Source organism: Gymnodraco acuticeps, unplaced genomic scaffold, assembly GCF_902827175.1.
Source record: "Gymnodraco acuticeps unplaced genomic scaffold, fGymAcu1.1, whole genome shotgun sequence".
Classification (NCBI taxonomy): domain Eukaryota; kingdom Metazoa; phylum Chordata; class Actinopteri; order Perciformes; family Bathydraconidae; genus Gymnodraco; species Gymnodraco acuticeps.
In genome coordinates this window covers 246,348-261,964 of record NW_022991956.1, presented here as the reverse complement: position 1 = coordinate 261,964, position 15,617 = coordinate 246,348, and the positions used below count along the sequence as shown (strand labels likewise).

The following is a 15,617-nucleotide window of genomic DNA, read 5'->3' as shown; positions in this document are numbered from 1 at the left end:
ATCTGAAAAGCTCTAGCACGGAGCTTGAACCGGAGTTGCGTTGGTGTGAATGAGGTACTAGTGATGGGAATTCCGGCTCTTCTTGGTGAGCCGGATCATTTGGCTCGGCTCACCAAGAAGAGCCGGCTCTTTCGGCTCCCAAACGGCTCTTCAGTTTACCACATATTATACCTTTTAATTAAATCAAATGTAGCCCTGTTTTGACTAATGAATGATGTATATGTGTACACATATATCACTTAAATTATTCAATACATCCTTTGTACTGAAGTATTCAAAAGTAAAAATTACATGTTTAATATAAATGATTTGCTGTGGCCAAATGTTTTCATTGCATTTACAGACCCGTGTAACTCTCTGATAGCACCCAATGAATGCACTGACTTGCTTGTAGAACCACGCTACACAAAACAGATAGCAACACCTATAAAAACTATTTAAAAAAGGGGCTACTGTATCGACATTTTAAAATTATATTTAAAGAAAAGGCCCTGACAAAACAGCAGGGCTCTATTTCAGTAACTATTAGCTATGGAAAAAAAGACAGCAACAGCTGACATTAAATCTTTGCTGAGCCTAAGGATAATCATAAATAAATAACATAGTGAAAATAAATATATTGCAATGCTCAAAACAGCAGCATCCAACCGTCTCTAATCCTTGGATATTACATGTCACTGCCTGCATGCATGCACGGAGCAGCTGCAGCGCGGAGATCATCATCATCATGTCTTGTATTACTTAAAGTGGACCTATCATGCTATATTTGAACAATATATTGTAGGGTTTCCTGTTGTTGCCCGTTTGTCATAACTATAGTTTGGTAACGTAAGGTGTCCCACTTTATGACTGGATAAGACTGGACAGCATATTTATCTCCTGTCCCGCCTCCCACATGTTTGGAAAATGTTCCCTAGATTGTATTGGATCTAGTTTAAAAGTAAAAACCATCTTTCTAAATTCAGTTAACATTGTGTACTGCATGGATTGACAAAAATACAATAGTGTTACCTCTCTTTCAATACAGGGAACTCCACTTTTGGATCATTTGTTTTATCAAACTGCTCCCTCTGCTGTTCAGAGCTCTACACTACATCCTTGAATCTTCAATTCACAGTATTTGGCCAATTTTTGACACAGAATAAGTGTATACAAATGGTTGTACCGAACAAATGACCAGTACCTACCTTCAGAACACTTCTGTTATTTAATGTCAGTCTTTCTGCGTTTTTCCCCCCAATTTTAAGAAAGTTGTTAGTTATTTTTTTATAAATTAGATCTGATATAGCAGCACAGCAATATGACTATTTTACCAATTAAAAGTAATGTATGTATAATTAATGTAATGTATAAATAAGTGCCTTTTAAAGTTAACGACACAGGACACCAGAATTGAATTCATCACTTCCATATTCAACAGATTTTATTGTGTTACACAATATGTGAACAGCATATCTACAAAATAATGAGTTAAAAAACGTATAAATTCCTCGTTAAGAGTTCACCATCTATTTAATTTTGTAGTCTTTTCTTCCTAAGACAACACTGTGGTCCAAAATCTCTTTGTGGGCGGGGCTGAGATCTGTGGAGACATCATCTGGAGGACTTTCCGTTTTCGTGAACATCCATCCTGTCACAAAGGAACGAGTTTGATTAAGACATGGGAATCCTGCGTGAGGAACATTGAGTTACAGATGCTTAATGTTTCCTACACACCCATTCTCCTCTTTGAGCTGCTGGTACAGCTCGAACTTGTTGTTGACGGAGCTCACTCTTCCCATGAACTCTTGGTGCTTCCTGGAGTTCGCTGCTGTGATGCGGTTGCTCCACATCGTGAGCAGCGAGACAGGACCTGTGGCAATAAAGAGACAGAGCCACAGATTAAAACACACATATCCAGAGTGATGTCATCGGTGTGTATTTGTACACAAGCTACTTCTCCTATTATCTGCACAGCTTTCCACTTTTCATAACAATACTACACATTTGTTTGAGTATATTGTTATAGTACACAGTTCGTTGGTATATCTATATATCATTAAAAAAATGTCTGTATTTTTTTATCGTTTTTTATAATAGTTTGTGATTTTTTGGTTGATTTTCTTACAATGTATCTTCTTTAACTGTGTTTATGTAGGCACCATATAAACCAAATTCCTCGTATGTGAAAATCGACTTCGCATTAAACCTGTTTCTGATTTACTGCAATAAGCTCTTATCGGCACAGGCTCATCTACAGGGAACTATCGGCGATTTCTGCCACGTTTCTGGTCAGTTTGTCAAAGATTTCTAATGCTTTTGTTTACATTTTAAGCAGAAGTGTGTGATGAGTGTACCTTTGGCTCTCTCTGGAGGCGGGACCTCCTCAATGGAGAGGCGAGGCTTCTTATTGGCCGGTTCTGGAGAATCTGGGGAGTCTTTGATCACCTCAGACTCCGGCTCTTCCTTATCCAGCAAACCCTTTAGTCTGAAAACACACAGAAAGACACCTCAAAGCCACAGTAAAGAGGATTTATATATATAAGTGCTTCACAGAACAAGAAGGAAACATAAACAGTGATAATAATGAAATTCCCTTAAAGGTCACCTATTGTGCAAAATCCACTTCTTCACGTCTCTTCTACATCAACATGTGTCCCCTCTTCTTCATCAACACGTGTCCCCTCTTCTTCATGTCTCTTCTACATCAACATGTGTCCCCTCTTCTTCATGTCTCTTCTACATCAACATGTGTCCCCTCTTCTTCATCAACACGTGTCCCCTCTTCTTCATGTCTCTTCTACATCAACATGTGTCCCCTCTTCTTCATGTCTCTTCTACATCAACATGTGTCCCCTCTTCTTCATCAACATGTGTCCCCTCTTCTTCATGTCTCTTCTACATCAACATGTGTCCCCTCTTCTTCATGTCTCTTCTACATCAACATGTGTCCCCTCTTCTTCATGTCTCTTCTACATCAACATGTGTCCCCTCTTCTTCCTGTCTCTTCTTCATCAACATGTGTCCCCTCTTCTTCATGTCTCTTCTACATCAACATGTGTCCCCTCTTCTTCATGTCTCTTCTACATCAACATGTGTCCCCTCTTCTTCCTGTCTCTTCTACATCAACATGTGTCCCCTCTTCTTCATCAACATGTGTCCCCTCTTCTTCATGTCTCTTCTACATCAACATGTGTCCCCTCTTCTTCATATCTCTTCTACATCAACACGTGTCCCCTCTTCTTCATGTCTCTTCTACATCAACATGTGTCCCCTCTTCTTCATGTCTCTTCTACATCAACATGTGTCCCCTCTTCTTCATCAACATGTGTCCCCTCTTCTTCATGTCTCTTCTACATCAACATGTGTCCCCTCTTCTTCATGTCTCTTCTACATCAACATGTGTCCCCTCTTCTTCCTGTCTCTTCTTCATCAACATGTGTCCCCTCTTCTTCATGTCTCTTCTACATCAACATGTGTCCCCTCTTCTTCATGTCTCTTCTACATCAACATGTGTCCCCTCTTCTTCATGTCTCTTCTACGTCAACATGTGTCCCCTCTTCTTCCTGCCTCTTCTACATCAACATGTGTCCCCTCTTCTTCATGTCTCTTCTACATCAACATGTGTCCCCTCTTCTTCATGTCTCTTCTACATCAACATGTGTCCCCTCTTCTTCATGTCTCTTCTACATCAACATGTGTCCCCTCTTCTTCCTGCCTCTTCTACATTAACATGTGTCCCCTCTTCTTCATGTCTCTTCTACATCAACATGTGTCCCCTCTTCTTCATGTCTCTTCTACATCAACATGTGTCCCCTCTTCTTCATGTCTCTTCTACATCAACATGTGTCCCCTCTTCTTCATGTCTCTTCTACATCAACATGTGTCCCCTCTTCTTCATGTCTCTTCTACATCAACATGTGTCCCCTCTTCTTCATGTCTCTTCTACATCAACATGTGTCCCCTCTTCTCCATGTCTCTTCTACATCAACATGTGTCCCCTCTGTAGAAAGAGACTCTGAAAGTTTCAGGAACAAAGATTCTCTCTCTTTTTGATCCATTTCTATAAAAACCTGTCTGAAAATGAGCTGATCAGATTTTGGCCACTTTATGATGTCATAACGATTTTTTGGCTTGAGTAACCATTAGCCAATCAGCAACCAAGGTAACCGGGTACAGTAGCGGATACAACCCGTTTGCGTTCTCGTGTAAACAGCACACAAATCTCTCTCAGAGGGGCGTGGGGAGGGGCTCCTTATTTTCATCTAAAGTAACAGACAGAGAATCAGCACTTTGGAAACAGGGCTGAAACAGAGGGGATTATGGGTAATGCTGCAATGATCTGTTTGGTGTTTCAGCCAATCAGAGACAGGCTCTGTATATATCTGAGACCTGTGATATATTGATGAAAAACAGTATAATAGGAGACCTTTAAAGTAACGCTGTCAAGAAATAAAAATAGGTTAAAATAAAACAATTTAAAAAATCAAATGTAAAATAAAAGTAAAACTGAAAAACATGGAAATGATACCAGCAATAATAGATTTTAACTGGTCGAAGACAAGCACAGCTTACAGTATATTTGTGTAGGTATATAGAGCCTATATTGAATATTGCCTTTTCATAAGAGATATTGTGAATGGGAGAAATAGAGTGATTTATTGTGATATGGTCTAAGATCCACGATATATTAAGACTGACCTTTCCGACTCCTGCCAGCTTTTGTCGTCTGCATCCTTGCTGCCATTTTTCTCCGTCTTGTCCTCCTTGTCTTCCCTCTTCCTCCCCCTCTTCTTCTTCTCCTTCTCCTCTTCCTCGGGGGGTTTGCTGCGGCAGGCGATGATGCAGTCGAGAACTCTCTGGTGTCGGTCAGTGGCTCCGGCGTGAGTTTTCACCAACGTCTCCAGCTCGTTCCACATTATACGATACTGTTCGTCTCTGGGGGGAAAAACATGGAGTGAGTGACACGGCTTTTTAACTAATGACCAGAGGTGGGAAGTAGTGGAGTACAAATACTTTGTTACTGTACTTAAGTACATCTTTCTGGTATCAGTACTTTACTCCACTACTTACTTTTCTGACGACTTTTTACTTTTACTTATTTTGAACCCAAATACCTGTACTTTCTACTTCTTATATGTTGAACTCAAATACCTGTACTTTCTACTTCTTACATGTTGAACTCAAATACCTGTACTTTCTACTTCTTACATGTTGAACACAAATACCTGTACTTTCTACTTCTTACATGTTGAACACAAATACCTGTACTTTCTACTTCTTACATGTTGAACTCAAATACCTGTACTTTCTACTTCTTACATGTTGAACACAAATACCTGTACTTTCTACTTCTTACATGTTGAACCCAAATACCTGTACTTTCTACTTCTTACATTTTGAACCCAAATACCTGTACTTTCTACTTCTTACATGTTGAACTCAAATACCTGTACTTTCTACTTCTTACATGTTGAACCCAAATACCTGTACTTTCTACTTCTCACATGTTGAACCCAAATACCTGTACTTTCTACTTCTTACATGTTGAACCCAAATACCTGTACTTTCTACTTCTTACATGTTGAACTCAAATACCTGTACTTTCTACTTCTCACATGTTGAACCCAAATACCTGTACTTTCTACTTCTCACATGTTGAACACAAATACCTGTACTTTCTACTTCTCACATGTTGAACACAAATACCTGTACTTTCTACTTCTTACATGTTGAACCCAAATACCTGTACTTTCTACTTCTTACATGTTGAACTCAAATACCTGTACTTTCTACTTCTCACATGTTGAACCCAAATACCTGTACTTTCTACTTCTCACATGTTGAACACAAATACCTGTACTTTCTACTTCTTACATGTTGAACCCAAATACCTGTACTTTCTACTTCTTACATGTTGAACTCAAATACCTGTACTTTCTACTTCTTCCATGTTGAACACAAATACCTGTACTTTCTACTTCTCACATGTTGAACCCAAATACCTGTAATTTCTACTTCTTACATGTTGAACTCAAATACCTGTACTTTCTACTTCTTACATGTTGAACTCAAATACCTGTACTTTCTACTTCTTACATGTTGAACTCAAATACCTGTACTTTCTACTTCTTACATGTTGAACTCAAATACCTGTACTTTCTACTTCTTACATGTTGAACACAAATACCTGTACTTTCTACTTCTTACATGTTGAACACAAATACCTGTACTTTCTACTTCTTACATGTTGAACACAAATACTTGTACTTTCTACTTCTCTCATTTTCCAAACAGCTGGTTCCTTTAGTCTGAATGTGTGTTTGGTGCGTGATCATTATTCTTTAGAGTCATTGCGTGCCTATTGATTTGAACACGATCCGTGTATCCATCATTTCCTGGTCTTCTCTAAAGAAGAGGGACCAATGGAACGTTGTCATGTTGCCGTTGTTCAGCATGGAAACATTCATTAGCTAACAATGACATTATTGTTCTATTAATATAAAGGGAGGTCAGGTACTCTTTAAAGCAGCTGCTAGTTATGGGTACTTTTTACTGAAGTACATTTCAAAGCCCTCTTTACTTTTACTTGAGTAAAGAAGTTTAGTCAGTACTTCTACTTTTACCAGAGTATCTGTACTTCTACTTGAGTAAAGGATGTGTGTACTTTTGCCATCTCTGAGAGTGATTTTAGAATAAAGTACCTCTTGGGGCCTTTGCCTCTGGATCCCACGGTTGAAATAGGAAGTGGATCGTTCTTCCTCTCCATGTCGACCAGGTTGAAAACCGTCTTCTGGCAGGTCAGAACGTCTTCTTCAGACAAAGTCTCTTTCACTATCAGGTTAGCTAGAGGCACCACCTAGTGGAGGAAAAGAGGAAGACACACAGGGAGGAGGATGATGATGTGGGAGGCACAGTAGGTAGATTTTCTTTCATGTGTAGGAAAAAACAAAATGTTTGCACATGGTGAGTGAAATCTAGCAGTAGAAGCACAGTATCTGTTGGTGTTGCTCACTCACGGCCTGCATGTTGAAGATGGTGGTCTGCGAGATGATCATTGGCCAGTACCGAGTGTGGCGCTCCAGCTGAGATTTGGCCCTCTCAGCTGGGAGCTTCCCCGAAGGATCATGGGAAGTCTCTGAAACGGGAGTGAGCCGGTTCTCCCTCATAAATTCCCCAAAATCCTGAAAGAGACAAAAAAACAGAGATCTGGTTTAAAGGTCTCCTAGTATACTGTTTTTCATCAATATATTATAGGTCTCAGATATATACAGAACATGTCTCTGATTGGCTGAAACACCAAACAGATCATTGCAGCATTACCCATAATCCCCTCTGTTTCAGCCCTGTTTCAAAAGTGCTGATTCTCTGTCTGTTACTTTAATAAGGAGCCCCTCCCCACGCCCCTCTGAGAGAGATTTGGTTACAAAGAACTCAATGGTGCTCTAGGAGGAGATTCAGGTGATAAGGGGGGGGGGGGGGTTACCTTGGTTGCTGATTGGCTAATGGTTACACAAGACAAAACATCGTTATGACATCATAAAGTGGCCAAAATCTGATCAGCTCATTTTCAGACAGGTTTTTATAGAAATGGATCAAAAAGAGAGAGAATCTTTGTTCCTGAAACTTTCAGAGTCTCTTTCCACAGAGGGGACACATGTTGATGTAGAAGAGACATGAAGAAGAGGGGACACATGTTGATGTGGAAGAGACATGAAGAAGAGGGGACACATGTTGATGTAGAAGAGACATGAAGAAGAGGGGACACATGTTGATGTAAAAGAGACATGAAGAAGAAGGGATACATGTTGATGTAGAAGAGACATGAAGAAGAGGGGACACATGTTGATGTAGAAGAGACATGAAGAAGAGGGGACACATGTTGATGTAGAAGAGACATGAAGAAGAGGGGACACATGTTGATGTAGAAGAGACATGAAAAAGAGGGGACACATGTTGATGTAGAGGAGACATGAAGAAGAGGGGACACATGTTGATGTAGAAGAGACATGAAGAAGAGGGGACACATGTTGATGTAGAAGAGACATGAAGAAGAGGGGACACATGTTGATGTAGAGGAGACATGAAGAAGAGGGGACACATGTTGATGTAGAAGAGACATGGAGAAGAGGGGACACATGTTGATGTAGAAGAGACATGAAGAAGAGGGGACACATGTTGATGTAGAAGAGACATGAAGAAGAGGGGACACATGTTGATGAAGAAGAGACATGAAGAAGAGGGGACACATGTTGATGTAGAAGAGACATGAAGAAGAGGGGACACATGTTGATGTAGAAGAGACATGAAGAAGAGGGGACACATGTTGATGTAGAAGAGACATGGAGAAGAGGGGACACATGTTGATGTAGAAGAGACATGAAGAAGAGGGGACACATGTTGATGTAGAAGAGACATGAAGAAGAGGGGACACATGTTGATGTAGAAGAGACATGAAGAAGAGGGCACACATGTTGATGTAGAAGAGACATGAAGAAGAGGGGACACATGTTGATGTAGAAGAGACATGAAGAAGAGGGCACACATGTTGATGTAGAAGAGACATGAAGAAGAGGGGACACATGTTGATGTAGAAGAGACATGAAGAAGAGGGGACACATGTTGATGAAGAAGAGACATGAAGAAGAGGGGACACATGTTGATGTAGAAGAGACATGAAGAAGAGGGGACACATGTTGATGTAGAAGAGACATGAAGAAGAGGGGACACATGTTGATGTAGAAGAGACATGAAGAAGAGGGGACACATGTTGATGTAGAAGAGACATGAAGAAGAGGGGACACATGTTGATGTAGAAGAGACATGGAGAAGAGGGGACACATGTTGATGTAGAAGAGACATGAAGAAGAGGGGACACATGTTGATGTAGAAGAGACATGAAGAAGAGGGGACACATGTTGATGTAGAAGAGACATGAAGAAGAGGGGCACACATGTTGATGTAGAAGAGACATGAAGAAGAGGGGACACATGTTGATGTAGAAGAGACATGAAGAAGAGGGCACACATGTTGATGTAGAAGAGACATGAAGAAGAGGGGACACATGTTGATGTAGAAGAGACATGAAGAAGAGGGGACACATGTTGATGTAGAAGAGACATGAAGAAGAGGGGACACATGTTGATGTAGAAGAGACATGAAGAAGAGGGGACACATGTTGATGTAGAAGAGAATGAAAGAGGGGACACATGTTGATGTAGAAGAGACATGAAGAAGAGGGACACATGTTGATGTAGAAGAGACATGAAGAAGAGGGGACACATGTTGATGTAGAAGAGACATGAAGAAGAGGGCACACATGTTGATGTAGAAGAGACATGAAGAAGAGGGGACACATGTTGATGTAGAAGAGTACATGAAGAAGAGGGCACACATGTTGATGTAGAAGAGACATGAAGAAGAGGGGACACATGTTGATGTAGAAGAGACATGAAGAAGAGGGGACACATGTTGATGAAGAAGAGACATGAAGAAGAGGGGACACATGTTGATGTAGAAGAGACATGAAGAAGAGGGGACACATGTTGATGTAGAAGAGACATGAAGAAGAGGGGACACATGTTGATGTAGAAGAGACATGGAGAAGAGGGGACACATGTTGATGTAGAAGAGACATGAAGAAGAGGGGACACATGTTGATGTAGAAGAGACATGAAGAAGAGGGGACACATGTTGATGTAGAAGAGACATGAAGAAGAGGGGACACATGTTGATGTAGAAGAGACATGAAGAAGAGGGGACACATGTTGATGTAGAAGAGACATGAAGAAGAGGGGACACATGTTGATGTAGAAGAGACATGAAGAAGAGGGGACACATGTTGATGAAGAAGAGACATGGAGAAGAGGATGTTGTATAATAGGTGACCTTTAAGAGAAGGAACCCTTGGCACTGGATGTGAATACTGTGGATTCATTTGGAGGAGAGGAGAACCTTCCTTTAAAATTTACAGAATTAATTAATTATTTGCAGAGTAAAATCGTTCGGTTGGATTAGAGTAGAAGTAATAACGTTAGAGAGAAAGATTTGAGAGACTTCCTAATTAAACGTCATCTCAGTTTCATTAGCTTTCATCATCTGGTGAACATATGTACAGACTACAGAGTATCATGGTAATCCATCTAATGGCGCATTTCCACTACAGCGCGGTTTAAGCGTACCGTGCCCGGCCCGTTTTTGGTTGCGTTTCCACTCGGCGTAGTTCCGGCTAGCGGGTACCTTTTCACAGTTTTCTGGCTCTCCAAAATCCAGGTTCTTTCCGGGCCAACAACCGGGCTGAGTATGCTAAACTAGTGAGAGAATCGCTGGCAACTACAACAAAATGAACATATTGTACCGTGATTTAAGTAATACAGGTTTCAAAATGATGCCGAAGTAACAACATACTGATACCGGTTAGTAAAAACCATGAATTCATGCTTTGACAAGTCTGCAGACAGACGGCAGGCGAAACACCTTTTAAAATGCGTGTTTTCTGAATGGAGATTGGCTAAGCTAACGTTGTATATGCTCCGACCGTCCACACACACAACGGCCTACAGACATAAATAAACCAGCGACTGTATTCTCCATGACACAGACAGTCTGTGGTTTGTACTTGTTTAACTTTTGTCTAGTTTCTGAACAGATATGAGGAGCTGTGAGCTCTGAGTGCTAACAGCTGATGTTGGTTTTGTGTTTCGCATTGAAGATGACTTCACGGCTCCGCCTACACTGCGTTACTATAGTTACTACCCCAGTTCCTAACTTACTACGGTATAGTTAGGCCTACCAAGGCCTAGCTATACCGTACTAAGCCGTGCGAGGCCCTGCAGTGGAAATGCGCCATAATAATCCTTGAGATATATCAAAATGTAGAAGGTTGATATTGATTAAATGGAAAGATACTGTACCTCCATCTCATACTCACTGGATAAGAGACATCCTTTTGTTATCCTGAAGATGGAAAGGATTAGGTTTTCTCTGGGTAGCTCCTCAAATACATTTGGGAAAATATGGGGCCCTTTTTTCAAACTTGTTAAGAGAATGAAGTTCCCAATCATTCCTGATTAAACTTTTGCATGTTGGAGGGGTTGTCGCGGGGAGGAGGTGCTGCCGTACCGACATGTATTTTAGCTGACTGGTTTTCTATTTATTTATTTGTCTGTTTTTGTACGTCTGTTTGTCTTCTGTCTGTGTGGGGTCTTGTTTGCCCTGGTAGTATTTACATTGTTACTCTACCTATTTTTCTATAAAGTGAAGATTTGTTTACCTACTTTTGATACATGCTCCGATAGAATAACTGCATGCTGTTGACAAAAACCAAATAAATAAAGTTTATATCAAAATGGACCAAAGTTGAAACTGAACGTACGGTGATGCGGTAATCTGTCACTCGGCCCCCGCAGCCCTCGCTGATGGAGGGCGGGTCTTCCAGGGTGGAGCGGTTGCTGTTGAGGACATGAAGGAAGATCTCTCCTCCGTGGCTGCTGAGCATGTGGCTGATGACCTTTGACCCTGACTTCCTGGGCTGCTCCAGCAACACCGAGCGACCTGTGGTCAGTCGCGAAGAAAAAACTAAAGGTGATCAATAAAACAGTTAGTCTGGAGAGACTCAGGGAGAGAAAGACACAAATAGACGTCAACGGTAAATAGTAAAACCACAAATATTAGTATAGGTTTAATGTATTCTGGATTTGGAGGTAACTTATATAAATGCCATACAATATTTGAGGAGCATCACTGCTTTAATACGGATAATTAACTAGATAATTGACACATTTATGTCGCCAAAACTCTCAAAATTGCAGTGCTTCGCTCAGCTTACCGTTGAGGAGGAAGTTAGTGAGACATGACGAGGGACGACTGTTCACGTCTGTGGGGGAGATGCGATATGCTCCTGTACAGTAATGCAGCTCTGAGGTGGAAAAAACACACACAAATAGATCAAAATCAAAATTGTGAATACTCGTCACAAAATGTGTAGTGGATCCTGAAATAGCAGACGGATGGTATACCTCGTTGGATCTCTCTCTCTTCAATTCAAAGGGGCTTTATTGGCATGAAAGTTAAATTAAACAATGTTGCCAAAGCATCACAATACAAAATAATTAACACCATTAACATACATTTCAAATGTTTACATATTATTGATGATATATTTATACAGTGATACAATTACATTTCAACACGTGTGTGTGTGTGTGTGTGTGTGTGTGTGTGTGTGTGTGTGTGTGTGTGTGTCATTCACTGTCCCTCAGGTTGTGGTATGTGTATACATATTGGGCAGCAAGATGTGCCTTGTCTCCTTCTCCTAGGAGTACTCTCAGTCTTGAGAGGTCATCAACCTCCTTGAAACCTGGGATTACAGAGTTCAACTTGTTCCAGTAAACGCTCCTTACTTCGTTGAATGTTTGGCACTTCAGGAGGAAGTGCATCTCTGTCTCAGTCTCACCTGTCGTACAGTGACCACATATTCTGTATTCTTTTGGTTGCCAGGATCTTTTGAGTCTTGCTGTTTCGATTGCCAGTCTGTGGTCACTGAGCCTGTACTTGGTTAGGATCTGTCTCTGCTTTCTATCTCTGACAGTAGAGAGATATTCTGCCAGCTCATACTCTCTGTTTAGAGCCAGGTAACATTCTAATCTACTTTGGCTTTTAGTTTCTTCTTCCCAATGTTGTAAATAGTTGTCTTTACATTGTGTTATAATGCAGCTGCTCTTACCTATGCTGTTGGTTCGAGGCGTGCACCACTTCAGTGTGATCGTCTCCTTCAGTCCGTTTTCTCTCGTGCTGCTGCCGGCCATATGCAAGTCTCCTGCAACACACAAAGGTCACATGTTAGGTGTTCATTTCTGAGGACGAGTGGATGAATAAAACATGTACAAACACACAGGACGTCGTAAAGACTTCTCACCGCTTTTAAAGAACTCCATGTGAGCGTCTCTGTGATGCAGGAGCTCCACGTCGTAATTGGCCGACGTGTTGGCGTGCTGCTCTTCCTGCACATCCGCAGAAACAACAACACATACAGGTGAGTGGGGTGTCAGCTGTTAAAATGTGCTAACTAACACACACACACACACACACACACACACACAAGCAGGGTCAAACACACATAACACTGCTGATTTCATGTTCCGAAGGGTAAATGAAAATGAACAAAGTAAAACAAAAGAAGCTCTCTGGGTGAATAAATATGATTTCTACTCACATCAGGGACTAGTGTTGAATGCATGAGTCTTTAAATTAGCTAAATACTTGTTGACATAAATTATATATTTCCAAAACCAGATTTTATATACTGGGCCTGATGCTTAATATGCTGATTCGAAGCTAATTTGACAACTTTCTACACCTAAAGTAACAGTTTTAGATGGACTAAAGGGGGAATCATTACACATATAACGGGTCAAGTTTAAAACTAAAACTAGTTCAATCCAGACAGCACAATGAACCACAACAAGACACTAGAGGGGGAGTGAGTAGGAACTGATGGGGGAACAGAGACCAAGGGGGAACTTTGGATAACTTTTCAAAGTTTAAAACACACAGGAGAGGCAACGCTGGTCAGAGAAGTTTGGACATAGAAACAATCGAATGAAACATTCAAACTCTGCATTATTTTGAGCAGTTATGTCAGAAATATTATAAAAATCGGCGAACCAATGTAGTCCAAGCTTGTTTTAATGACAAAAAGTGAATTTGAGGTGTGCAGCAGACCGACCAGAGTTGCCCCGTCCTTCACTGGAGCCTCACCAGAAATCTGCAGACCAACTGTCACATCAAAACAAATTAAAAGACACTGTTTCTGCCTAGCAACAGCAGAGCTCCAAACATACACTGTGTACACTATGTGGTGTAAACACTCTGACCCTCCCTTTCATGTGTGTGTGACAAGAGTACTAACCTGTTCGCAAACATTTAATGTGGGCTAGCAAAACAGAAAATACAGCATGAAACCAGCAGCAGAATCACAGTCAGATCAACATGCAGATGAGATAAAACAAAGTGGGGATGGGTAATTATCGGTGAGGGCGGGCGCATACAGAAAGATAAAGCAAGCAAAAGAAAATGCGTCAAGGCTGGAATGGAATAATCAAAAATGATGGTTCACTGCATTCTGGATATGACACGTTTGTACTAGCAAAGGTTTGTACGAGTCTAAATGGATTTGAATGAAGTCGAAGCATGGTCAAGATGAAGGGCAGGAAGCCCCTTACCTTCATGGGGATGTTTGTGATGGTGGTGGAGGCCAGGTCATAGTGCTGCTGGACCAGGATGTTGAGTTTGGTGGCGAGGTGGCGCCCCGCACGAACCGAGTGAACCTCGCTGGTGAGCAGAGAGGAGATCTGAGGGGAGCGGGTGAGAGGAACACACAGGGTTAGATCCAGCAGTTGGTGCCATGTTCAATCAATCAATGTTTGTTTATATAGCCCAATATCACAAATGTTACATGTGTCTCAGTGGACTTCACAGTTTGCCCAGAATATCAAATTGACAATACGACACGCTCTGTCCTTAGACCCTCACATCGTACAAGGAAACACTTCCAGAGAAACCCCAAAGGAAAAATGGAAGAAACCTCGAGGAGAGCAACAGAGGAGGGACGGACAGACGTGCAATAGATGCCGTGTGTAAATCGAAAAGATAATACATTTTACAAGTAGACCAAATGTTTGAAAATGCATGCGTCTATAATAATAACATGAATCCACGAGGATGTCAACAATCCTGTGGGAGCCATCAGGGAAGCAGTATGGTGAGAGTCAGGCAGGACCACAGAGACCGGTTCAGCCACGACTCAGGACACTTTCATGTTTGGTTTATAAAAGGCTTCCTGGTGAGCACACACCTCTTTCTTGGGTCGGTCGGACACCAGCGGCTCCTCGCCCTGCGGGTGGATGTGAACCAGAACCAGGTCACACTGCTGGATTGCCATCAGCCTGAAACACACAAAGAGAGTTGCAAATAAGAAATGAAATCTAAGAGTCATTCATCAACAGAATCTGTATAAAACACTGCCTTGTCACATCTGTACTTCAGCCTATTTCGACCCACTATAACCACATTCAAATCACTTAATAAAAAAAAGGGTCAATGAGTACGATTTTCTCAAAAAGAATCCCTCTCAATAATCACGTATTTTCATTTCATTTCAAACCTTTATTTAACCAGATTGGTCCCATTGAGATCATAGATCTCTTTTTCAAGGGAGACCTGCAGCATATAGGTTCCACATGAAACATGAAACAATAAAGGACATCATACATTATATTTACAGGATACATTTACATAGTTATAGACATTTACAAGTGCCCATAGTATCAACGAGCATTTCATTTAGCCTAGCTTTAAAAACATGCAGAGGAATGAGATTGCTCAGTTTCAATTCTTGCTGAAGATTGTTCCAAGCAAATGGAGCTGCGCACATAAAAGCTGTCTTACCTAAGACAGTCCTTGCTCTTGGCACATCCAACAATACTACATCATGCGATCTCAGACAATAGCTGCTTGCAACTCTCTGTGTTATCAGAGAGCAGATATAATACGGGAGTTTACCCAACAATGACCCACGTGTGTCTGTATTGACGAGACCCTCTGCATGGTTCTTCTTATTTGTCAGATTAGGAAGTGTT

At 41.2% G+C, this 15,617-nt stretch overlaps 1 protein-coding gene across 4 annotated transcripts in view; it reads right to left on the bottom strand.

Moving 5' to 3' along the window:
• Window positions 1–1,392: 1,392 nt before the first annotated feature.
• ints13 (integrator complex subunit 13) overlaps window positions 1,393–15,617 on the bottom strand; it is an 18,735-nt gene continuing 4,510 nt past the window's right edge. Inside the window, exons 6-18 of one of the 4 annotated variants that reach the window (XM_034200674.1) lie at window positions 14,834–14,924; window positions 14,202–14,330; window positions 13,889–13,912; window positions 12,896–12,980; window positions 12,704–12,796; window positions 11,807–11,896; window positions 11,354–11,556; window positions 6,999–7,163; window positions 6,684–6,838; window positions 4,681–4,917; window positions 2,337–2,467; window positions 1,717–1,852; window positions 1,393–1,630 (exon numbers count right to left, since the gene is read on the bottom strand). In XM_034200674.1, the coding sequence (XP_034056565.1) occupies window positions 1,594–1,630; window positions 1,717–1,852; window positions 2,337–2,467; window positions 4,681–4,917; window positions 6,684–6,838; window positions 6,999–7,163; window positions 11,354–11,556; window positions 11,807–11,896; window positions 12,704–12,796; window positions 12,896–12,980; window positions 13,889–13,912; window positions 14,202–14,330; window positions 14,834–14,924 (1,576 nt within the window). In that variant the 3' untranslated portion in view covers window positions 1,393–1,593. The remainder of the gene's footprint in view (window positions 1,631–1,716; window positions 1,853–2,336; window positions 2,468–4,680; window positions 4,918–6,683; window positions 6,839–6,998; window positions 7,164–11,353; window positions 11,557–11,806; window positions 11,897–12,703; window positions 12,797–12,895; window positions 12,981–13,888; window positions 13,913–14,201; window positions 14,331–14,833; window positions 14,925–15,617) is intronic. The other 3 variants (XM_034200676.1, XM_034200675.1, XM_034200677.1) reach the window with 3 other exon arrangements.